At 35.2% G+C, this 26,314-nt stretch overlaps 1 protein-coding gene across 1 annotated transcript in view; it reads left to right on the top strand.

The window, feature by feature from the left end:
* Positions 1 to 26,314, top strand: part of MYO16 (myosin XVI) — a 278,025-nt gene that overhangs the window by 185,448 nt on the left and 66,263 nt on the right. Inside the window, exons 24-27 of the mRNA XM_059465978.1 lie at positions 7,784 to 7,859; positions 10,463 to 10,638; positions 14,895 to 14,975; positions 15,225 to 15,430. Coding sequence (XP_059321961.1) covers positions 7,784 to 7,859; positions 10,463 to 10,638; positions 14,895 to 14,975; positions 15,225 to 15,430 — 539 coding nt within the window. The remainder of the gene's footprint in view (positions 1 to 7,783; positions 7,860 to 10,462; positions 10,639 to 14,894; positions 14,976 to 15,224; positions 15,431 to 26,314) is intronic.

The following is a 26,314-nucleotide window of genomic DNA, read 5'->3' as shown; positions in this document are numbered from 1 at the left end:
GTGGCCTCTCATTTGGAAATTAAGCTGAGGGGTGTCTGGAGTTGCAAAATTTGTTCCTGCCCAATGACAGAAATGTGGTCATTATGGAAAGGACTATTTGAGTATTGCTTAAGTTCCTGACCCAAATACTCTGAATAACTCTCTGTAGGTTCTTCTTTCATCACAAACCCTTCTACTTAGAATCAAATTTTTTGCCAAAGTTAAGTGGTTTGAATACCTCCACTACTGGGACTTGTCAGTAGGAATGTGGGCACACAGAGATTAGATAACAGTACAACCAAGATTTTGTGAAACTTACTAGTACTTCAAGTGATGGAATAAAGAATTGACCATGAACTTCAGATGTCTACTTTAATTTATAAACTTTTTTAACACTTATTACACAAGTATTTTTAATGCTGTTCTGCTTATACTATTTTGTAATAAGAGCTCAAAAAGGTTCCACACCCCAAAACTTGACATGGCAGCAGCATCAAGGCATCTACATTAAAATCACAATCAGAATAATAAGCAAATTTCTTCAAAATGGAAGAAATTTTTTTTGTCTTATTTTCTGAAGAAGCAATCAGAAGATTTGTAAAGACCAATATTTCACGTTCTGAAAGTTAAACTGTGCGTGGTAAAGAGGACACTTTTCATTAACATGTGTTTTAGTCTTGCATGGTTGTTTAGATTTTTTGTTTCATAACATAGACATTTGGTTTGACCTTTTCCTAATAATAGTAATGACATTTAATCTAAAAGCATGAACAAATAGACAGCTCTCGAAGAAATGTAAATCCACACATTCTTTTGAAGTCAGTGGAGATCCTCTGATTTACATTGGCCAAGGAACTATTCCAGTCAGGTTGTTCCTTGCATCCTTACATCAGTAAAATACTTAGCCCTGCCAAAACAGAAAAGGTCTCTTGCAACTTCTTAACTCTGCTCGCTTTAATAGTAATAGAGTTAAATCCTTAAAGACACTTGCATTTTTGGTGTCTTGTGGGACTATTATCTAGCTATCATAGACTTAAATTGACAGCATTTCATGATATGTATTTATATAAAACTTTTATTGTAGTGTGACTGTACTAAATGACACAAATTGAGTTTATTCTGAGACTAGTGCATCTTCATATGTTGAGAACCTGAATATAAAAACTCAGATTTTAAAACTGCTGATGCTTTCTTTATATTGCACTATTACTACATTTAGTAGCTCTTTATAGAGGTCATTGGTGATATATGCTTTATGAAAATTGTTAAAGGATGTTTTAAGTATATCAGGATTTATTGGCACTCAAAAATAAGAATTTAATATATAAAGTATCAATATAGTTTGGCAGATTTTGAGACCCATTTTTATAGTCTGATATCAATTAAATGGGTCTAACATGAGTGAAGTATAAAGCAATCTTACCCTTGATTGTTGCCTTCAGAGATCTCCCAATTTAAACCAATTTTGTTCTCACCACAATTTTTCACTGATTTTTCTCCTTTAACTTGGTAAGGCTTCTCTGTATTTACATGAGTGTAACTGGAAATCAATCAGACCCAGAGGGTAGAGAAAGAATTACCAGTAAATTGTGACAGGTAATCAAACAGAAAAGTCTTCATTTCTGGCATTAATCATTGATGCTCAGGTGATGTGTCCAGGCTGGCAGTTGGGGAGGAAGCCACACTGGATGCAGCAGGCTCTGTGTGAAGGCACACATCCTGATTTCTCTAGGTAACTGTTGTGACTGCAGTGTACTTCATAGCCAGTGTTAAAAGGCTACTCTGAATCATTAGAAAAAAATGAAAAAAGAAAGCTAATATTCTGTGTTGGCCCTTGGTATGAACCACTTTTGACCTTATAATTTGGGCTTCTTTTCAACGGTAGTGTATGGTTGTAGGTCAAAGTCCAGAATGAATTAGGTTCATTTCTTTTCTCAGACACTTGCAGTAGCTATTTTAGCAAGTCAGAAGTGCAGTTAAACTGGAAAATGCAGTTATTAAAAATACTTCCTCACTGAAAAGACCTACTTTTGTATATTTAACTGAGATTGACAGACAAAGTTTTGTGAACAAAAGTGTTATATCCAGCTTTATATTCTGAGATAATTACAGCTGATACAGATGTGTCCATGCAATTTTAAAGGCCTCTCTAATATGTTCTTATTTGGTGAAATTTTGTGTCAGGATAAAGGTAGAAAAATTATCTTTTCCTCTACTATCAAGTTTTTTAGTTGAATGAATTTGTGTCATTAACTGGGAGACATTGTGCATTCCCTTAAGTTTCATGCTCAGCAACTTTTCTTAAGACTAAATATGTCATATTATTGATCCAAGCATAATGAGCATTAAACTATCCCAGAAAAAGCAGTACTGAGTGAAAAAGAGCAGACAGAACGGGTCAGAAGTTAAAGAAAGACAGCACAATGTTGAATTGAGACAAAGAACACAGAAGAGGCTCAAAGTAAGGGGGAAAAGAAATCCAAATAATTTGGAATCCTTGCTTAATTTTCTGGCTGAATCAATATTTCATGGAAGTCTGCGTGTATGATACCCTTCTGAGAAACCTCAGATTATTTTTTTTTTTAATTTATTTTCTTGTCTGTTTTGGAGGGAAGAAAGAGGAACAATATGCACAAATTAACTTCTGCACATGGAAGAAATCAGCACAGGGCTCAGATATTTTATTGGAATCTGAGAGTGAATATGGTTTTACACAAATGTGACAGAATGATCCAGTGGAAGAGAGAAAATGGATTTTGCCTCATTTCTTTTGAATTTTGCTATTATTCCTGAACAAGATTAAATCTGTCTTTTTCTGCATGGGCAATATGATATATTGCTTGTGAACACACATGAACACATGCTTAGCAAAGGCCACTGTGAGCATCAGTACTTTATCATATCAAGTATTTTACTTTATCTCCTAGTTTTAATTTTACAGCTGAACAGAATCCCACAATGCCTTGACACATTGTAAGTCTTTTCTAAGAGCTGTTTAACGTCTTGGTATCTGAGTGCTGTAAGACAAAAAGCTTATCTGTTTTGCTCAGGCAGAAGGTAGAAGAGAATGATTTAAGTGTTTTATAACTAAAAAAAAATTGATTCTAGTGAACGGCTTTATCTGGAGGTTGTTTAACACATTTCTCTAAATACTGGCAGTCTAATTTCTTCCAGAAAATTTTTGCTCATCTAGGGCATTGCTTTGTTTCTGGTGCCTGGTATGACTGTGGGTATCCTGAGGTGCTTCTCACAGACACTGTCTGTGGGGGAAGAGGCACACACAGCACCTTGCAAACTTGCCTTGATGTAGCAAAGAGTTTTATGGGTGCACCTGACCCTCAGCTGAAACTATCCTAAGAATCTGTAATACTGAATCTCTAGGTTCATTTATTGATAACATTAATATTTACATTGTGGGCTCTCACTTAAGGAAGGGCTTCACATTAATTATATCTTTGAACTGTTAGGCATATCTGTAGCTGTGATTTTTGAAGAATAACATTTCCATCATTGAACTTTCTCAAGGACTCAAAGTTCTTTATTTTTTTTAAATTTTATGGAAGAATTAATATACCACCAAGTAAATAAGAAATATATTGTCTTAGTAAGTGCCAAGAAACACAGCTTTACCTAATAGTCGTATTTAAGATAATGGTATTTGCCTCATTATTCATGTGATCTGAATAATACATCATCATAATTTAAACTTTATGCTGTTTAAATTAAACTTGAATTTACAGATTAAATAAACCCCTTGTCACTGTTTGCATTGCCACTGTTTTGACTTCTTGTACTGTAATAAACTGAGCGGACCTAAAGATCAACAACTTTGCTCTATAAATCAGTGCACTTAATGTTCCTTTGAGTGTAGATCTTTCATTTCTCAATGTTCCTTTGAGTGTAGATCTTTCATTTCTCAGCTACCTGCATATCAAAAATACCTCTCAGCTGTCAGCTCACCTTCACCAAGGCAGTCTTCTCTCAAATGCCTTGTATGTCCCAGGCAGACTCTGAAACTGAACCTCTAAATCAAAAGACAAAAGGAGGTGGATTAATCAATAAGGATGCTTTCATTTTCACTATTTTTCCCCAGGCTGAATCCCCAGACAGAACAATCAAATCAATCTAATCTAAACTGTACCAAGGCATATAAAGGCAATTTGACACAGATTCTGGTTTTTACATAGACGAGACAGTCTTGCTTTTTCTTCCTTTCTCTCTCTCTTGCTTTCTTTAAGTAGTCTTGATTTGGGATTTTCACTTTCTGGAGAAAATTATAAAATGCTTTCCCCCACCCATGTATTTTGTTGCAAAATACTTCCTTCTTTCAAAATGCTATTCTATCACAGTGTTAGAATAAGGCTTGCAGACTATAAAATTATTTAACTCACTCATTGCTTAACAAGACTTGTTTTGGAAGGTTTATAAACCCAGTGATACTTAAAAAATGGTACATGCAAGCATATCACTCACATTCAAGTACTGGCAGAAAATTAGCAACTACAAGTGTCTCCCTGTGCACCAAATTGTCCTTGGACATGTTCTCAAAAATTTCTCCTTTGCTACATTGTCTTATAACCTAAAATTTACAACACAGGCAAAACTGAATTTCTCAGCTATATTTTGCTATTAAAATAATAAAATTCCCATTTTTAACTGGGAATGCAGCCAAATTGTTCCTAATATTCGAGGTGGTGTTTTCCTAGCTTGTTTTAGGGTTCCTGCCAAATCTGCCATTAACCACGAGCTTTTTTGGCCTATCGCAAGATATGAAAATTATTTAGAAAAAAAAGAGTATTTTAAAGAATTGATGAAAACTATGTGTAAAGGGAGTCCTGTTTATAAAGTATATTGGGATATCCAATAAACTTGCAGAAAATCCCTTAAGCAAGTCAGATGTTATGAGAGAAGATATTTTTATTCAGAAGAAAATATACACAGTCTTGTGATTTTCTGGCATGAGGATAATGAAGCAAAGAGGCAAGAATATGTGAAAATATAAGAGAAATACTCAGTTCCCAAAGTCAGATCTGTGCATATCTGCTGAGTCTCCTGTTCTTTGGGTGTTTTAGCTCTTGATTGTATCTGGTAGTTCTTATAATATTAAAACCAGCTATGCTAACTTAATCAAACAGAAAACAGGTTCAAAACAAATAAACTTAGGGTTTTTTGGGTTTTTTAAAAACTTAGTAATTATTGAAACTCCTTGACACAGAGTCTTATTAGTGAGATCTGGAAACACAGATTTGAGGAGGAAATGAGAGTCAAGAGATGCTAAACTCAAAGGTGAGATTCAGCCTGCAGGACAAGAGCTCCTTCATGGGCAGAGCCCTGAAAGCTGAGAAGGGAACTGGTGCTGGTAGAGTGGAAATACTCCTCAATAGTTTTCCCGAAATATTCAGGACTAGATGAATATTTGGCCATACCCATTATGGCTTATGTTAAGCTCTCTTTCTTTATGAACTTAAACTTAGAAGGAAAGCAAATCCAGCTTAATTTTGTTTTAATCTCTTGTAATCAAATAAAACATAGTGTGGAACAATATTTTTTTAAATAAAAAATATTTCAGCTATTCAGATACTATTTACAAGTCTTGTTTCCTTTGGCTAACACAGGCATATAGGTTTGCACACTGTCTACCCTAAAAAGTCATCATATAAAGCAAGAGAAAGCAAGTTGTGATAAATAGAAGTGACAATAAGTAGTATGTTTTATAATACTGGACCCATTATCTGAGGGCACATTTCCTGTCTAGAGCATACAATATTTGCTTGCTTTTTTTCCTCAGAATAACTACCCACTGTGCTTGAGTGCCAGCCAGTGCAAAGTTTGGGCCAGGTTTGTTTTACAAACACAATGGAAGAAAACGAGGGAAATAGATGTTCTTTAGGTAGCATGTATTTTGCCATCTCTGATGAGGGCAAGATTAAATCAACAAAACTGACAGCTGGAAGAGGACCTATTTCTTTTTCTATTTTGTGGGACTGGCAATGACTATGGAACCCTAGAGTGTCATTTCATTGAGTCAGTTCTCATGTCTTTAGGCAGCGAATTAACTTATCAAGTCTATGGAAAAATTGTTTAGAGTGTTAGCAATTTCTTCATAAAAGGGAATCCCCCTAACTTTAATCTGTTTTATGTGATATTAAATATGTCTTATGAATGTAGTTCCAGAAGTTTGTGATGTATTATACCAGCATTAATACTGTTTTAATCTAGGCAGTTTATCATGATACAGTATCTCCCACTGCTATACTTACCTACTCTTCCCACCAATACTAATTCTCTTCTTCTAATTTAGTGAAAGCCCAAGACACTCAATTAGGAACTGGCATTATGGATTTGTCATATAAGTTCTGTTAATTACCCTTTATGGACCAAGACAGCACAACATTTATGTAGAGTACACTAAAAGCATTTAATAGTATACTTAAAGAACACTAATAGTTTGCTAACTGTGTTGTATGTTCTTAGGAAATGCAATTAGAAAATACATAACATTGGATCTGTCATGGAAAAGAACCATAATTCTCTTGTTATACCTTGTTCATGTCAGATGCCATAGTAATTACATAATTTGACAATTACTCACTCTAACAGATTATACACTTCCAATACACGTAATTTCTTTTGTGAGCAAGATAGCATTGCATAATTGTCAAGTGACCCCATGGAAAATTAATGAACAGATTAGTGTTACTAATCTTAATTATATATATACAGCTTTATTAAATGTACAAGGATAAAATTTCCCCAAACACCTAAGGGGTTTAGGATATCGATCCAATAAAAAAATTAAAGAAGGTTTTAGATAGAAACGTGGTCCCAAGGTAAATAAAACTGAACTGTATTCTAAGTTCCCATTAATACCTGCCTAATCTTGCAAATGCTGAAATCTATAATTTTCTTTCTTTTTGACTTAAAAATTCTCTTTGGATTCTACTACAATGCAAGCCATAGCTTCTGTAAATTAACTCGTTGTTTTTCATCCATCCCCATACAAAGTTAAAAAAAAAAAAAAACAAAAAAAAAAAAACCAAAAACCACAAAACTGCTTTCTTGTCTTAGTGGTCCTTTCCTATACAGTGTCTTCAGGGATATACTCAATATTAAAAGAGACATTTGGTTGTATTTCTTTATTTTGGATGTACCCTCAGTTCTGGCTAGAACTCAGATTTTGCTCAATTTTTAGAGTGTCTAGTACATGTGTTAGAATTTATCTGCAGTCAGATGACAGATGCAGGGACAATCCAGCTGTCCATTATTGAAATCACAACATCAGGCAACTGAGGTGACCCAAAATCCTCATGGGCGTAGTTATTGGAAATGGAAATGGGATTTGTGTATAACCTATTGACTGAACTTACCTCCAAAGGATGCATCAATGGTTGGAATTTGTCCTGAGTGTGAATTTGGACTCAGATTGTTTTGTGATGGTTGGTGAGGACAGTTTCCCATTGACAAGGAGTTCTGTGAGCTGGGAGTGATTTGTTCATCCTACAGGGAAAGCATTGTTTAGGTCAGTGTTTCTTGCTTTACAGTACATATTTGATTCAAAGCCTTTTATTGTGGGAATGTTTTTAAATCAGTCCAATGAAATGTCTGTATAGCTACAGAGGCGCATAATGTTCAACACCAGTTCTTCTGGTCAGCATTGTAGGCACTTAGAAAATGCCAAAAGGTACTACCTGGTGCCAGCCTTTAACTGTTGAGTGAAAAAAACCCATAGCTTCATTTCTACTGCTGTAAGATTTTTAAAAGATGCATTGGTCATTACTAATGATGTTGCAATATTTTATTATAGGTTACATATGAAATTGCTGGTGCGATAGAAAAAAATAAAGATTCCCTTTCACAAAATCTCATATTTGTAATGAAAAGTAAGTAAATGCTTTTGTGGCTACTGTTGTTAGAAATCAAGATATTATGACTTTAATTTTCATTTTAGTTTTAAGAGATATTTATATATATTTTATTTCCAGTAAAAAAAAAACACCCCTGTCTTTATCAAGTATTTGCATACAGTATTGTTTGATATTTGCTCTAATTTAAAAGCTTTTAAATTCATGAACATAGAGCATCTTTATCATGTGATGTAAAGAAAAAGAAGATGTAATATGATGGGTGAGAATGACTTACAGAAGACAATGAGTATGAACTACAGCACAAATAAAACTCAGAAAACAGGGGAAGGAAATTGGGCTCCCAAAATCATAGAGGCAGCAGTGGGATGTACTCCACTGCTTGAGCACCTTTCTAAAAGCAGTAACTTGTGGGCGTTCTTATGGTTTTTCAGTGAATAGATATAAATGTCCATTGAAATGCAAAATTAAATGCCTTTCAGTGTGCATGTTGCATAATTATGCTTAATAATAATAATGCAACCAAATAATGAATTAATTAATCATAATTAATGATTCATAATATGATTAATGAAAACCTCTATCATTTCCCCTTTCTGGAGAGGAAAAAACAAAACATTTTCCTCAGGGAAATACCTGTGTCACCCTGAGATGTCATTTGTCATCTCTCCAACCACTGTAGGGTTTTTCACTTAATGTATTATATACTTCTAGTTCTTTCCTTAGAAATAGAGGCCTCTTGTTAAAATTTATTTCATTTTAGCAATTTTTCTGTAAAATTAGGCAAGCACCCTAGTAAAATTATTGATGCATTTTAGATGTAAAAATGTACATTCCAAATCAAGAAAGAAATGAAAGAAATTACCTTGAATATAAGCCCATTGATTGTAGTTTTAGAGATATTAAAGTTCTCACTACTTGGAACATAGATGATATTCTGCCAAAGAGCAGGTATGATAACTTCCAGTATGTTTGATGAGAGAGCATTCTTCCATTCTCTCACATAATCCCTTTTTGCACTTTCATTGCTGTTTTGTGTAATCAGCTATGTAACTGTTAAAAAGCAAGAATGGGGGATGGATATAAAGAGATTGGATATCAAAAGTTTCATATGGTGAGGGTGAGTATATACACAGCTAAGGAGTAATAATAATAATAACAATAAATTCTGCTAGAATATTTAAAAACATGTAAGTCATTTAAGGGCTAAGTGCCTTCTTTTTTAGTGACTTAGGCTTAAAACCTGTTGATTGTCAGTGACATATTTTCTTTGGACTCAGTTTCAAAAGTTGTTTAATGTCTAACTTAAGTGCATTCTTCCTTTGGTTTTCATTGATTTCATTTCCTCAATCAAAACTTTTAACTATAATTACATTAAAGTAATTTGTATATATGTGTAGGAATGTGAAACATACCTGCCTGAAAAATATCAGAAGAGACTTTTGACATAGGATGTATCTGTTTTAATTTGAAAGACATAATTTCTATGCATGTCCTAATCCTGCTTATTACATTTTAAACATATTATGCCCACTGATTGTGCTGAAATAATTTCAATTATCTGTTTCCATATCTTCCTCATAAATTTAATGTTCTTGTTAAGTAAGGAATAGCAACCTCCACAGAAAAAGAGAAACAAATCTATTGTATTTATCGTATAGTAAGAAACCTGTAAGCATTTATTAAAGAGAAAATTGAAGATTTTTGCCTGCTAAGCTATTGTTTATGATGCTTATCCCATTCGTCTTTCTGTGTTTTTTGTTTGTTCATATGATGTATGTGATCACAATGCCAGTTTGCTAGTTGTTAAAATACATTAACTGGAATTCAGCATGGTTAAGGATGTATCATCCAATGGGTTCTTAACACTTATTGATGCTGTGGCAGTACAAGCAGCATGTAATTATCATGTTCAGCTTAAAAAGCCTGTGGCCATAAAGGATTATTAAAATGAAATTTGGAGAAAGTATACTATCTGTCTTAAATTTTTTTTTTTTTTTTTTTTTTTTTTTTTTTTGTTTAAAAGCACCTCCTGGAAGCATATGTACATCTGTATGCCATTGTCTTTTTTCTGTAAATGTTTTTAAGTGTGATCTTGATATAGAGAAACCAAATTTTCTACAGTCTGTTCTTTGCATTACCTTTTTTATATCCCTGCTCATGTTTTGTGTATATATAATTCAGTGCAATGAGTGTGTATAATTTATTTCTGTCAAGTGCCTTGATTGTTTCTAAATACTACATCTTAGGAAATTGTGCAGAACTCATCTCTTACATTGCTTTAATAGATGGATAAATTGGGAATCTGTAATGGAACAAAATTCAGAGGTGATGATCCCATAAGTAATTAAGTTTAGACAGATCAGTCTGAAGGGTTTTGGTTTATGCCCTCTATTGGTTCAGCGCAGGACCTGCATATGTTCAAAATAGTGTTACTATTTTCAGACATTGAATGTCTTTGATAACTTTGATAATGCTCATTTTTTGATTTTTCCATTTGTTTTAGGTTTACTTATTTATTTCTCTTCTATTGTGTGTATTTTTACTGACAAACATCATAAATATAATTTTTTAACTTATATTTTATCGTCATGCATTTCTTTCTCTTTTTTTATTTCCAGCTAGTGAAAATGTTGTCATCAATCAATTGTTCCAGTCCAAACTGACACAAACAGGATCACTTGTTCCTCCTTATCATTCCCTTAAAATCAAAGGGTGTAAAGCAGCTTTGCTCAGTAAAAAACCATCTGTAACCTGTGCAAGTGGAGAAGCAAAGAAGTATATGGAACTCAGCAAGGTAAGAATTAAGGATTCTTTCCGCTGGTGGCTCCTTGAAGATTTTTCTGCTATTTTGTCATTTCTGCGATCATCTTGTTCTCTGCTTCATTCTCTGTAGTCATTGCGTTATTAAAATAATTTAGTACTTAATCCCAACACCAAAGCAGCAAAAGTGAGAAAAGGTTATAATTTATGAACACTAATAATTCTGGTCCAGAAATCTCTTTCTTGGACTCTTTGAGCAGAAGGTCAAACAAGATGATAAGGTCCTTCAAGTCTGAATCATTCCAGGATTGCCTGGTTCCCGGGCTTACTAGGACTCAATGCAGTCTTACCAATTTTTGGTTGTATAGGAGCACTTCTTCATTTTTTTCTCCTTGAAAGGCTTTATGGTGAATAGTTGAGTAAATTCAGACATAGGAAGTGTAAAAGTAAAATCTTAATGTTCTTATTATGTCATAATGAGAAGATTTCTGGTTTCATATGAAGATCAGATGTAAATTTTGGCCACCATTGTTATTTTAAATGGTGTTTTATAGTAAATTTTTCCAGTCAATTTTAAATCAGATCAAATATGCCTTATTTCTAAACTTACTTATTTTCCCGCTAAGTCAGACAAAAAAGTGAAAAGAAAAACCCAAACAAACATTATCCATAAACCACAAACAAAAGCAAAAAAAGAGAGGAGCGGGAGAGAAACTTTGAAGATTATCAGAAAATTAATTGCTCATGTCACATGGAACATCTCTCTTGAAAAGAAATAATGTGATTTAGTGAGTTAATTCATGACAGAGCTTAGGAATTTATCCTTTTAGAAAAGAAGCACACACTTCTCACAATACATCAGCTGCCTCACCAGGTTTCTTGAATCTTACAACTCTATTTTTGGTTTACAGCTGCATAAAATTGATTCTGTCATGGGATTAAGGAGCCTGTACTCATGTGTCATTGTGGAAGGCTTTAGCAATGGGACTTTCCTTATAGTCCCTGTGCTGATAACAGCATAATTCCTGACTACTGTTCTTGTCAGTAATCTCTGTGGAAAAACTTAGATTGAAGTGAATGGTGTTGGTTTAAGGCTATATTTAGCAAACAGCTGAGGCCTTGCAAGGTGCCTTTAGGTGCCTTTCCACTGTAGTAACAGCTTCCTAAAGGAAGTTTCCTAAGGATGTGACAAAGATCCTAGTCCCATACATGGGAGGAAGTATGAAAAGCATTTGTGAGTTAAAAACCAGGGCAAAACACTGCGCAGTTGAGACCTCTGAAATTATGCTGGTTTTGACATGTCCAGAATTGCTTTTAACCTTTAGTTACTCTCTTGAGAGACAGAAGACATTCAATTCCCTTGGGAAGCATGATATCTGAAGTCAGAAATTTCAGATTCAGTGAAAATGCTGTAAACCTTTAGGCATTAGTTGGAAGGTGGGAAGAACTTCATCCTTCATCTGTCTGCAGAGACAAGGATGGCTTTGCTTCTCAGACACAGGCTTTGAGAGCAGCTGTGCAGGTGAGACAGAGCTCTTTGTCAATACTAAGTTGGCTGAATTTGAGCAAGGTATACTGCCCTGCAGGACTGGAGCAGAACTTTAGGAATCTAAGCTGTTCCATTGGCAAAAAGCAACACTTTTTTTTTTTTTGGAATAGGCACTTGTTGCAGGAGCTGGAAGTAGGTAAATTGTTAAATTCTGTTGTGGATCAAGCCCACATCTGTAACTGTGCAGTCCCAAATAATTCCTTCCCTTCTTCAATATAGCCTTGAAAATATGCTGTGGTGGACTGAAATAATATTGGGTTTGGTTTTTTTTTTACTGCAATTGCAAATGCAATGTAAGGGGCTTTTTCTTGTCAGCTTAAAATTTAAATTATTATGAGTTGGAAAATCATAACCACTGAATTTTAATTGGAGTTTGTTCAGAGGTTAATGGCAATAAAGAGAAGAAAAAAAATAGAATAGAGGAGAGAGAGAAGGAGGGACATTAAGGCAAAAATTATCAACCAGAGACTGACATTTATTTATATCTGGAGTTTGAGTCACAACATACATCATACTGTAGGCAGTAGGAATCTTGAAATGGGAGGTACATATGGTGCTGTGTATGGGCAGTAACCTAGGCTCCACCATATCCCTGAAAGGGAATTAGAGAATGTTAAAGTCAAATAGGATTTTGTTGTGAGTCTCCTCCTCTTTCATCTTGTCACTGCAATCCTAGCTAAGTGCTTGTTTATATAATTATAAATTTCTCTCCATGTGGCCATCTGATACATATATATCTGTTTACCTTTCCATACATGACTCTTGATGCTGAGCATGCTGGCACAGGTAAGGACACCTCTTTGAGCTAATGCTAGTGTGGTAGGATCCAAGACAACAATGCATCCATTCTAAGGCGCACATGAACAGATCTTTTAACTGGCTAGGAGTTTGGGGCACATAAAGAGTCATAGGAATCTGGGGATGCCAGCTCAAGCCTCTGTGACTTATGAAGATCATGTGGCCTTTTCAAATAAAAGATACCTTCATTGACACTCTCATGACTCTTGCTCACATCAACTCTTGCTCCCTTGTTTTCTCTAATCTTTTTTCCTGGTGCATATTTTGGCTCTGTTGTCTTCTCCTGACTTACTTTGGAAGAATTGGTATGTTTCACAGTTTATACAGCAAAAGTCTTTAGATATTTTTAGGAGGAGATTTTTAGCTTCTTAAGAGAGATTTCAAATATATATGTATGTGGAGGTTTTTTCTATAGATTAGAGGTACAAGATATTCCAATGTAAAGCTGTATATTACAGGGCAATAGAGAGGTACAGCTTGTGTGATATAGCCTTTTTCCTTAGCCCATAGCTGAAGATTAAAGATGTCCAAGTTTTGACAGTTTGAATTAAATTTATTTTTTTCTTTCGTCTTTTTTTTCATTTTTCATTTGTTTTCTCTTTCTCATTCTGAAACAAATTTTTCTTTCCCATGGAAACTCATATGTAACATGGGAGAGCAAGTAGGAAGTGTTGTTCTTAGATCTCCCACTAAGTCAAGAAACAATCTTGAACTATTGATTTAAATATTGGGAGGAAGGGGTGACAGCATTATCCATAAGGTGGAGAAAATTCTATTTTGGTTATATTCCACAATTATTTTTAAACTTTACTGAAAAGTGTCATTGGCATGCTAGTGGTCCTTTTTATGAGAGAAACTGGAACAAGCAGATCTTTTTTACTTTTTAGTTTTGAAGTTGAGGGGGAATTTGCCTTTAAAATCTTATTGCATCCTAGTAAGTGAAATAAAAAAGAGCTCCAAAGTTTAGCATGGTGAGTAGAAAATTGCTTGCAATACAATATTTTTAATGGCATTTGGCTTGAGTGGGCCAAGCTTAGAAGATGTAAGCTTTTTTGATAAAACTGGAAAAAGCAGTAGGCCAGAATATGCTGACTCAATAGAAAGGGATTTTTATGGGGTAAGTGGACTGAAGAAAGGCAATGGAGACTCAGAGGTGAAAAGGTTGTCATTGATAAGGGGGTTTAAATCTCACAGCTTTGCCAAACCCTGGAATGCAATAATTTTTCCAGCCTTTCTGTAGAAAGTTTAACAAAAGACCCTAAGTTCTGGGATCACTTTTGGTATGATTATTTCCATTTCAGTCTCAAAGATAGGAAGTAGAGCAGCGAAAAATTAATTAATTTTCCCCTCCCAATTCTGGTGTATGGGGCAACATTGGTTCTAATGAGATAGGAAGTTGTTAATAATTTATGTCTCAAATTGGTGAAAATGTGTTAGCAAAGAGAAGTTTAACTGTGTTTACATGTGCAAGAAGAAATTAGAAGATTTTTTTTAAATACTAGTATTATTATTTTGCTGTTGAGATTGTTTTAAATGATCTGTACTCTTAGATTTACTGACTTAAACACCTGCCAAAGGCATAAGACACCTTCTTACAGATTTACAGAATTAGGCTGCTTCTAGACTCTATGGGATACTAAGTGCACAAGTCCTACTTCTGCCACAGACTTCTGAAACATATTGATTTGCCCAGTTATTTGTAAAAGGTGTATTATCATTATAATGTATGTAGTTGCTTTTGAAATCAAAACTTACCAATCACGGCTCAGCAAATACCTGAGGATATTTATCCACTTCCCATTTCTTTCTGAAACTCAGTCCTTGTCTATGACACAGCGTTTGTACAAATTTTTGCCTTCATTAGTCAACTGCAACAATGACAATAAAGGTCTACTGCCCATCTTGAGATAAAACTGTTGAGTGTGTGCTTTTCTCTTCCACAGCTGTTGAAAAAGAAAGGAACATCCTCATTTCTCCAGAGACTGGAACGAGGGGGCCCAACCACTGTGGCAGTACAGCTCAGGGTCAGTGAACGTCTTATGGGCAGAATTTGCAAAAGAATCTCCAGGTGTTTTAAAAGCAGGATCACCCTCTGCAGATTGCAACAGAAGAAAGAAAAATCTTATGTTTGAAGGAGCAACTTGCATGACCTGGTCAACCCTTTTGAGAAAATAATGTTAAAAAGTTAGGAAGAGCATATGTATTGAACAATTGTCTTAGCTTCATAAGAAGGATTGATAATTGCTGTTTTGTTGGTTTGTTTTTTTCTCCAGAAATCACTTGCAGATATTATTGGGAAGCTGCAGAATTGCACACCACATTGTGTTCATTGTATAAAGCCTAATAACTCCAAGTTGCCAGATACTTTTGATCATTTTTATGTGTCTGCTCAGCTGCAGTATATTGGTGTCCTAGACATGATCAAAATTATCCGACATGGGTATCCAGTACGTCTCTCTTTCGCAGACTTCTTGTCAAGGTAAATTCTTTCAAGTTTCATAAAACCTTTCTTACCTACACTACAAAGCCTTCTGTCATGTTCTGGTAGGGCTTGCCATGTTGTTTTGCTTATGTGTCTTTCAGACTTTTTTCAGAGAAAATCTTGCCTGACTGCAAGGGGTATAGGCCTGTTACTTTTTAATTGAACAAATAATGAAATTTGGAAATATATTTATAAATTGATAAATTTATAAAATTTATATTGATATGTAGAAATATATTTATAAATATCATCGAAAAAGTTAAGTCTTAAAAGTATGACCTCAGAAAGGAGGCCTTTTTTTACAATTTATTCTATTAGTATGATTTAAGATATATGAAATATTGTATATTGTGTGCAGATAATTAAAAAGGAGAAGGAGAATAGTCTAATTTTTCAGCTTTCTAGGTGTCGATGTCATGGGTTCAATTTTTGTATTTCATAGGCTATGATTTGTTTACGCCTGGTCATGAGGTACTAATGCTCATAAACACAACTCCATTTTTGTTATAGTTAGAAATCAGTGACATATAGAATTAATGTGAAAAGACAAAAAGGTCTGCTTCTGTTAGAAGGCAAACTTTTGTTCCCCATTCCCAGTTCAGTATTGGGGTTTTGGGTCACTTAATTCTTAAAAGATTCAGGAAAGAAAGAGGATTGTCTTGCCCAAGAACTGTTTGTTTGGCAGCCTCATGCACTCAAGACAAGTTCCAATCCCCTTGATTGATGTATATCAACCAGTCATGATCTGCCCTTTATTATTTTACTTCTGAAAAACAGCATTAGCTGCTTACGCATAAGTTTGAGTTGTCTTGGAAAAAGTTGTGGATATTAAATTACTGCTTGGGCAGCAAGTTTTTTCTCTGATAATACTCAAACAGTGAGGAATATAGGAGTTTATAATTCTATCTCTTTCACAAATAAACCATCTGTGCCCTACTACAATCCTCAAATGTGAATCAAGCTGGGCAGGCTGGTTGAGGAGAAGATGTACATAATGGGAGATTTGGGAAAGCTTTCATGTTCTGAGTTTGTATGGGCAATCTCTGCTGTATGTTTTTTTTCAGCCAATAGACTGCAGGTAAGAAAGAAATTATGCTTTCAGAGTTTATGAGTTACCTTTTCAAAATGTTTCCTAAAAATCTTCATTTGTGCTACATCTCTATATTGCCTTGGTAACTGAACAGGATGTTTTTAGAAACCAGATAATTAGTTTTGGTGATTTTTTTGTTAACTGTATTGGTTTTGTTGGCTGTTCAGCCATACTCTGGTCTTGTCGTACTATTCATTGACTGGAATGAGAAATGATTTTGTCATACTTCCATATAGGCTTGTACACCTGAACCTGATGGAGTTTTTCACCTTTCAAATTCTTATTTCCTTCGCTGTCAAACTGGTATTTCTAGTATTCTAAAGAGAATTTGTGGCCCTAATCCCAACCTGAATTCCCAAAAGATAGGAAATTCTATCCTCCCTCACCATCCCTGCATTTACTTTTTGGATCTTCCTTATCATATAGGTAATGGGGTCAGAATTCAAAATAGCTGTTATTTAAAAATTAAAACACTTTTTTTTCTCCATTCTTACAAGAAGAAAGTATGTTTGAAGTAGGAGACTTTGTGGCAAAGGAATGGAATGTTGGAAAACCTATTTTCTATCACCAATCAGGCAGTAGCAGTTCCTTCTTAATTGGATGAATTTGAATAAATTTCTACTGCTATCTAATTAGGGATTAATAGACTTGTATTTAACCTATTTATGAGTTCCATTTGAACTCCTACAATGGCTTAAGAGAGAGGTAGATAAAGAAGTGTCATATTTTGCAAGACTATATCTTCCTGGGCTACCAAGCTTAATCATTTTTTCTGTTGCTGTCTTTTTGGATTTACTGGTTCTGCTTCTGTCTTATCAAAGTAAAAGTTGCCAGCTGTGAGGTGAGCCCCTCAATCATCAAAGTTTGCTGATCAGAAGAGAAATCTTCTCATTTAAGTGGAGAATATTCTCATTTAATAAGTGGAATTTCTCATTTTTAAATGGAAGCTGTGACACTTCTTCTCAATGAATATATAATAAAATGAGAATTCATAACATCAGATGCTATTAAATCCTGTTAAAGTAGGATAATGAAGAAATCATATACGTGATTTCAGCAGATTTATCAACTTCAGATGCAGTGTTTCTGCTGAATTTACCTGCAGCGTTGGCTCAATTTCTAAAGCTCTGTGAGCAGAGAGACAGGGATCAGTTTTTACTTCAACTTAAAAACAAAAAGCCTTGAGTAACACACATTTTACACTTCTGGAAAAGTTTGCCCATACATATATTTTGCTTATTATCTTCAGAATGGTTCTCAGTGGACTATTGTTCTAAATTCTAGCATTGCTTTTTAAGTCAAGGCAGTGGCACAAACAAAATATTAAAGGGTTGAATGTTTCCAATTTGCAGTATAGATTGTACACATAGGTAAAGTATCCTCAAATATATTTTTTCTTGAAAGAAAGAAAATAGTAAAATAGCCATGGAATTAGCAACATTGCTGTTTCTTTCCAGTGTTTTGATATCTTATTTAAAATTATTTCTGATTTAAAATAATTCTCATTTAAAATATATCTAATTTAGAATAAGATATACAAAAAGCCTGTTAGTAGAAACAGTAATTTATTTTGGTTTTTGTAGTTGGTGCCATGGAACAGAAAAAGTATCAAGTGTCTGCACTGTTTCCAGTGCCGAACAATAGGGCTCAGAAACTCTGGGGCACAGACAGAGCCTCGTTATACAAGGTTAATATCTAGAATCTAATCTCTTTGCATCAATTAATAAAATAGATCCTGGCTGACTTTTGTGTCATTCACCACACGTGGTGCTCAAGGAGGACATGCAAAAGCCATTTAGAATATAAATTTTTAAAGTAACTATAGGGATCAAAGACCCATGAGGTGACCTCAGCAAAATACAAGAATACAGCTGTTCAGGGATGTTCAGGTAAAAATGAGGTACTAAGAGGCTTTATTTCACTCTCTCTGAAAAATATTATTTTGGCAGCATCCTCCTCTGCAAATACTCCATGTTCTCTAAATTGAAATAGAAATTAAAATAATTCCTTCCTACTTTAATGTTGCTCACTGAGTTTCTAAACTATACAAAATTTTTTTCTCTGTCTGTATTTCAGTTTCCTTGCCCAAGGAAGAATTTATGCACTAGTAACTCAGAAACTGAGGTTCACATGGCCCTGGTTTCTTGTGTCTGGGACATGTGGAGACTGCAAGGTCCAGTTTCTCAGGTCCTTAAATGAGGCATCTGTGTTATTATACAGGTCCTCAAATGAGCCTTCCCTGCCAGTTTACAGGAAACACTCAGAGCTGTTGAAGCTCAGGATAACCTCTGTGGATTATTGGAACTGATAAGAAATTTGAGCTTTTCACTTAACAAATAAGAACAGCAGGATTTCTTTGGCAAAAATCCTGTTGTTCAGAAAGCCCAAATTCTAGTGTCCTGTTCCTTGCATTCATTTCTGCACTTTTGGGGTGTTTCTTGGAATTTCATTACTGTCTCTCAGGTTTCTAGAGGGTCTTTCCTGGGTTTAATTCTATCAATTTATCCTTGTGTTTTCCATCATGGAGGTCCCATCCTGCCTTCTGTTGCTGCTCAAGAAAGAGCAGAGAAAATTTCATAGTCTGAAAGAGAACATGAAGGCTGTATGTAGAGACATTCCTTGCAGTATGGTGGCAAGAAGAGATAAGTCACTAGATATTATGATTTACTATTTCTAATAATCTTTTAAAATTTCTTAAATTACACCAATCTAATCTTTAGTTTTACATAGGCTAATGCAGCTATGAAGCTTTATAAGTAGTTATTTATCCTGTTAAACAGTGCCAGATGCTGTATTGGAGGTACAATATCATGGCTCCTTCTCTCTCGTCCTCCTCCTCCTTGTCCTCTTTTCCCTTCCCCCTTCTTTCCCGTCTTCTCTTTTTCTCCTTCTTCTTCCTCTTTTTGTAATCTAACCTCGCTCTCCTATATGAGTAAGGTAAAAATATCAAAATCTGTAAGTTTATAATAAAAAGGAAATAAAGAGTTAACATTCTGATGATTTTTTTGTTTTAAAGTAACTTCAAAAGATGGCAAAACATCCATTTTAATAGGCGATATTAGGAAGGAAAAATATGAAACACAATGATAGTGGATTCTTATGGTAATCATAGCAAATGAAACAAGGGTGAAACAAGTATGTTCAAAGATTGTTCTAATTACAGGTTTTCCTCTGATTTTGGTATGAAGTTCTTAATTTTTTCTTCAAGCTGCACTAAACTGCAGATCCTGAATTCTGTTCTTCTAGTCAGGGCAGCATTCATTGATAATTAAATGCTCCAATATTGGTCTTTACATCAAAACTTTAGTGCTTCAGAGTACTAAATTATTATTAACTCTTTCAAATAACTGACTTTGCTAAGAGATCATTCTGAAGAGGTATCTTGTTTTCTCAGGAAAGTTTATGTTAATGCTGATATCATTGCTTTGTCAAGTACTGTCTGTCTTTTTCCTATGAAGCCCTTTTTAATAGCTGTTGTAATATTTTCACCAAATTTATGCTATTAACTGATGACATGTTGCACAGATGTGTTGTTTATGTTTGTAAAATCCTATGCATGAGTCATCATTGTATATCTATACTCCCTTCGTCCAGAAGCATTTTGTTGACTTTTTTTCTCTTTCTTTCCCCCTCTCCCTTTTTCTTCCTCTTGAAAGCAGGGAAGCTATAATATTTTATAATATATAACTTTTGAATTTAAAAAGTCAGCAGAATATTTCCGAGTCCCATGAGTAAGTTAGGGCATTAGTGAGAATGATGTACAAAGCAGATTGCAAAGTGATGGGCCATCATCACACTGGCCCTTTCAGCTTTATTGTCTGCTGTGCAGCATCAGTAATCTCATAGAGCACTACATTGATATGTGCCATGATACCTTAAATCTTTGCAAGGAGAGCAAGAGGCAATCTGGCTGCTGCTACAAAAGCAGTATTTCATTAAAGTAGATGTAATGATGTCAATTTATATCAAATGGCAGTCTTGCCACTGTGGAGTTTGTTCCTTCAGACCTAGATCTGGAAGTGATATTTCTGATTGAGGGTAATCATTTTTATTTGTCTGTCTTTCAGAATGCAAGCAAAGGTGAGTAAATGAAGTATCTTAAAGTCATCAGTTTTGAGGGCACTTTAAACAAATTCATAAACCTGATAATGAACAGCTTCTCATGAGGAGTGAAGGTCATCCTTGAAATTTAAAACTGTGATTTATGTATCTGTGATTAAGTGTCTGTGTCCTTGGCAATTTTGGTAATTACTATAGAATCATAGAATGGTTTGGATTGGAAGGGATCTTAAAGATCGTGTTGCTCCAAATGACCTGTCATGGACACCTTCCACGATGCAAGGTTGCTCAGAGCCACATCTAACCTGGCCTTGGACACTTCCAGGCATAAGGCATCCACAGCTTCTCTGAGCAACCTGTTCCGGTGCCTTTCCAATGCCACAGCAAAGAATTTCATCCTAATATCTAATTTAAACCTGTCTTATTTCAGTTTAAAGCAATTCACCCTTGTGCTTTAATCTCCTGGCCTTTTCAAAAGTCCCCCTCTGGATTTCCTGTAGGCCACCTTTAGGTACTGGGAGGCCACAGTAAGATCACTCCAGAGCCTTTTCCTCTCCAGGGTGAGCAAACCCAACTCCCTCAGCCTGTTTCCACAGAAGAGGTGCTCCAGCTCTCTGAATATCTTCCTGGCTCTCCTCAGGACTTGTTCCAATAGGTCAACGTCTGGCTTGTTCTGAGGACCCCAGAGCTGGACACAGCACCCCAGAAGGGGAATCACAAGGGCAGAGTAGAGGGGCAGGATCACTTCCCTTGACCTGCTGGTCAGAGTTTTTTTGATGCAACCCAGGATACTGTTGGCTTTCTGGACTACAAATGCACATTGCCAGCCTCTCATCCACCATCACCCAAATAAAGCACTTGGATAAAGAAGTGTCATTGGTTAACCCCAGCTGGCAGCTCAACCCCTCGTGGCTACTAGCTCATTCCTTCCTCAGTAGGGTGGGGGAGACAATTAGGAGACAAGTCAGAAAACTCCTTTGTTGAAATAAATATAATTGAATAGAGAAACTAACAAATTAAAAATAAGGAACTCATTTTCTACTTCCCATTGGCAGACAGGAAAGTATTTAATCATTAATACTGGTGACTTGGGAAGACAAACACCATCACTCTGAAAGTCCCTTCTACCTTTTTCTACCCTCAGCTTTTATTTGTTCTTTTCCTTTCACCAACCCTTTGGATAGGGAAACCCAGTTTAGGATAATTTACAGCATGCAGAGTTACTATAAATTACTAATTCCTCATTAAACCTTACTGGTAGGGATTGATTATACTGTAGATGACCAGAACCCAGAATGCTCTGGCAGTCTCCCTGACAAGCCTAGAATTGGAGTAAATCACCCTGGGGAATTTCTGAGGTGTAACTAGATATTTGAGACTGTCTTAAGGGCTGCAGACCGTTTCAAATCTACTTGTACAATGTGATAGTGTAGTGAGAGTTACAAGCTACTCATATTATGGAAAAACAAAATAGCTCTTTCCACACAGTCTGACTGTTGATGGAATCTTCTGTTTTACCCCTTTGGAGTTGTTTCTTTGTGTCCATTTAGCTTGTTTGCCCCATTATGCCCATTAGATCCTTTTTGATATTTTAAAAACAAGAAATGCACAAGGTAACTTCATATGCCCGTGGTGACTTGCCTAATTAACTACGACTTAATTTGTAGGGTGTAAAGAAAAGTGATCACTTTTGGGATGGGATTCAACTGATTACTCTTAGGCTTATCCATTTTTGCAGCTATTTTCCAGAATCAGTGTAACTCCATTCTATGGCAAGGGAATGAATTAATGCTTTGTAACAGGCTCTAAAAAAATCAGAGAACAACATTTTGGAGACAAGACAGATGCAGTTTTTGAAGCTATACCGTGGCATCATCAGTTCTCTTGCCCACAGAATTCATCTTGTAAATACAAAGTATCAGTGCTTACATTACATGTCACAGAGTTTGGACTGTGAGGATGGTAAAGCTGCTGGTGTTTCTCGGGCTTAGTGAGAGTGCACAAATGACTGACTATAAGAGAATAGAATTTCTTTTTTGACTGGAGTTTTCAGTGGAAGGCTAGACACCTGACTTTATTTAGAAGACATCTAGCTATATTTTGAAGGCAAAAATAAATATCAGCATTGTTTGCTCAGGCATCTTCAGAAGCTTACAATGCAACCCTCATTTGCTAAAGCAATTACAAATGTGTAAATGTGTGTAAACAATTGAAGTCAGTTGAATTATTCATATCTGTCATACACTTAACGTTTCTACAAGATTGACAAGAAAAGAGGTCCCTTGAGCAGGAGGATGTAATTAGGTCATTAAATAGCCAGATACGGGGAAATACAGATGACATGGCCAGTTAAGTCTGATGGCTCCTAACTTTCAAATGTTTGATGTGCAATCTGAATAACCTTCAGCATTATGTATATTACATTTAGTATAGAATGCATAAAATTGAATGAAGTTTTTGCAGAGTCTGTTGTTTTGTGCAATAGAGAATATCCCAGTTTTTGGGCTGTTTCAGTGAGAATGTCATTGTATTGTTCTCCCTCCACTATTAGGTGCATACAACTACATTAATTTCTTTAGGCAATCATAGATCTGTTGGGCACACACAAGTATAATTTTGACTGAACTGTTTCAGCAGTTCTTGTGGGGTTTTTTTATTTTAACTTCAATATCTGTGAAGTTTTAAAATGTTTATTTAATTTCTAGATTAAAGTGCCACCCTTGGTACCTCTGCTTTCCACTAGCTCTTGACATTTCTAATCCATCAGATTTAACAAAATGTTTATTAGATCACTAAATAACCCTTACAATCCTTATAAAAAGCTATGCCTGTTTTACATCTGTGAATTTTAAAGCTTGTGCTATTTCTAAACATGGAGAAATGCTGTCACAAGGTGCTGAAATACCTACCACATCACTAGATTTTCTCTAAAAGCATAGATTATAAAAATAAATAGAATTATATTTTTACACAAATAAGTGTAATGAAAGTTCTTAACCCATATCTCACAAACTGAGTTCAATGTGATAGTGTATAACAGGCATATAACAGGCAGCTAATAACTTTATTTCAGAACCTTAAGGTTCCAACAAAAATCTTTATTGAGTGCTTCATAATTTTCTGACATCACATAATGACAAAGATAATGGACATAGATTTATGTGTGGTAGTAAGAAATTCAGTTAAATGTCTGCCATAGAAATAAACCTTTTAAAATATTATCAACCACTAATATTCTCACTAATCTTTATACATTGCAACTCTTCTAAAGAAATGCTTATTAGAATTACTGACCTCTTAAATTAATACAGCATATATTTAAAGTAAATATTTTAAAGAAGTAAGTGTGTAACACATTAGTTTTTATGCAGGAACTTTGAATTATCAGATTAAGGTGCAAATTGTCACATAGATAAATTTTACAGTACAGTTTTAAATAATTCTGTGTTATTTATTGCTTAATTAAATATGTCTGTGTGGTTTCACTGTTTAGAAAAATATTAGTTGATCTTAAGCGCTGCTTCTTTATGGTCGTAGGACTTGTATAGGTCATAGGACTCGTATAGATGCAGTCCAGCTGCCTCACACTCAAAAACAACTGTGACCCTCCTGCTTTTTCTTCTTTCCATGACTATGCAGCTGTTAAATTCTTTCCACTCAACTCAGATATTCAGGGCACCCTTTTTCTCCTGATCTGTGTCTTTATATTCTTTACAACCATTTAATCTTCAGGAGCAGAACCTGGAATGACACTTCCTAAAGCTAGATTTCCTAGTCAGGCTGAATAGTAATAGGCAATTTATCCTGGTGATATCTGAGAGCAAACACAAAATCCTATGCAAGCATGCACATAAAATCCTTTCATGCATCTCAATCACTGGCTCTTACTTTGCTTTCTTGTTTAGACCAATGTGGTGTTAATTTCCCATCATCTGTTTCAGCAGAGTTGCTCCAGCTGTATTGCACTCTTAATGAGAGGAGAATCTGGTCCACTCTTGGCACATGACCTTAGTATATCTTGAAAAATGATGCTTTTGTGTGGTTTGTCTAACTATTATGCAATCCAGAGCCAGGAGAATCCCTGTTACCCAGACTGATAGTACTCACAGGGTTCAGAGGCACAAGGGAAGCTCCCACAGAAGAGAGCAGAAGCAGAAATGATCTCACAGAGAAGCTATTTTCCTGTATGATTTAAAAAGGTCCAAAAATCCTTCCCCATAATCCCAATAAACATTGTCTAAGCTACTAGTGAGTGTTGTGGGAAGGGTTTTATATGTTCCTATTCCTCTTTGGCTGAGTACTGGTTACACAGGAGAAAAAAAAAACACCAAAAGAAATGAAGAAATAAAGCATTATCTAGGTGGAACAGCAAATCTAATCCTATTTCTCTTTAATATCACAATTTATGTTTGAGTCTGGTTTTACTTTCTGCTTCTGCAACATAAATATTTCTCAGTATATTTCCCAATGAGCTGGGCAGTGCCTTCTTGGCAAACAGTGAAGTGGCAATGTCACCAGGAAACCAAGCAGGAAAGTTGTACAAGCCCACTTCAGTGTTTCAATTGAAATTTTGATTTTGATGCCCTATTATCATATGGCTGTGTCTGCAGAGAAAGAAGAGGAGCTTCAGTGGATGCCAGTCACACATCTTTGTGTTCAACAGAATCAAATTAGCAGGTTAACAAAGACATTTAAATGTATTACATAGCCCATATATTCTGTGTACAGTGAAGCATTTTGTGGCCCCTGTGCATGTTGGTGGGATGCCCAAGCATGGAGAGGTGGTTAGCTGTGGGAAAGACCTACCTAGCAAGAGCTAAAGGTAAACATTTGCTGAAGTAGAGTCAGATGAATATGTTTGTAGATATAATAGAGCTGTTTGTTTGCTCAGTGCTAGCATGTTTCTGAGACAATGTGTGATTTTTGACAATTTTTAAAGTAAATATGTTTTACATTGCTTTGTCAAGATGAAATGGGAATGTCAGCTTTAAGTAAGATGGTGCAAAAGTATTGTAAATCTTTAGCAAATCTTTAGTAGATGTTGCGAATTCATATGTTGTATTTGCATAGTTGAATCCACTAATCCCAAGAGCTGAACTATAATTTATATTCTACTCACTATTCTGCTGCCACATTGTCTGAGATGAGGAAGCTCTGCTTAATTACAGGAAGTATATGAATAAATAATCCAGGACTAAGACACACATATCTTCATTACTTCTTTTCTTCAGAAACTGAAATCCAGATGTCTAGAAAAGATTAAGGGTTTCAAAGCCTAATGCAGAAAACCCCATAAAACTCAGGAAAAATTAATTCTTCCAATTAATTTCTTTATCATCTGTCATAAGGTAGTATATTTATCTGAGAAATTTGTCTTAATTTTTATTCAGTTTAAATTAAAACATCCCAAATGGTCACTTCTGCAAAGGTGTTTTGATTCAGTGGATTTCATAGCCATGACCCTCCTCAAAAGTCTGTACTGAGCTCTACACTGGCCCAGTGGCTGACTCACATTTAAGCCACTCTAAAATTTTGTTTTGAGGATTTTCTGAGTATTCTTCCAGTTTTATTTCTTAGTCCTAAATTTTGCTCTTTTATCTCAGTTACGTGTCATTTATTGTCACTCTTGAGTATATTTTCCTTTTTCCACAGACACATTGAAGCATGCTGCATATTTCCCTATTACTCCTTGTATAGGAAGTGAATTTTTAATTGTTGAAGTAAAAAAATCA

The sequence above is a fragment of the Ammospiza nelsoni genome, chromosome 2, assembly GCF_027579445.1.
Source record: "Ammospiza nelsoni isolate bAmmNel1 chromosome 2, bAmmNel1.pri, whole genome shotgun sequence".
In the NCBI taxonomy this organism is placed as follows: Eukaryota; Metazoa; Chordata; class Aves; order Passeriformes; family Passerellidae; genus Ammospiza; species Ammospiza nelsoni.
Note: the sequence above shows the minus strand (reverse complement) of the source record. Positions and strands in the feature narration are given on the sequence as shown.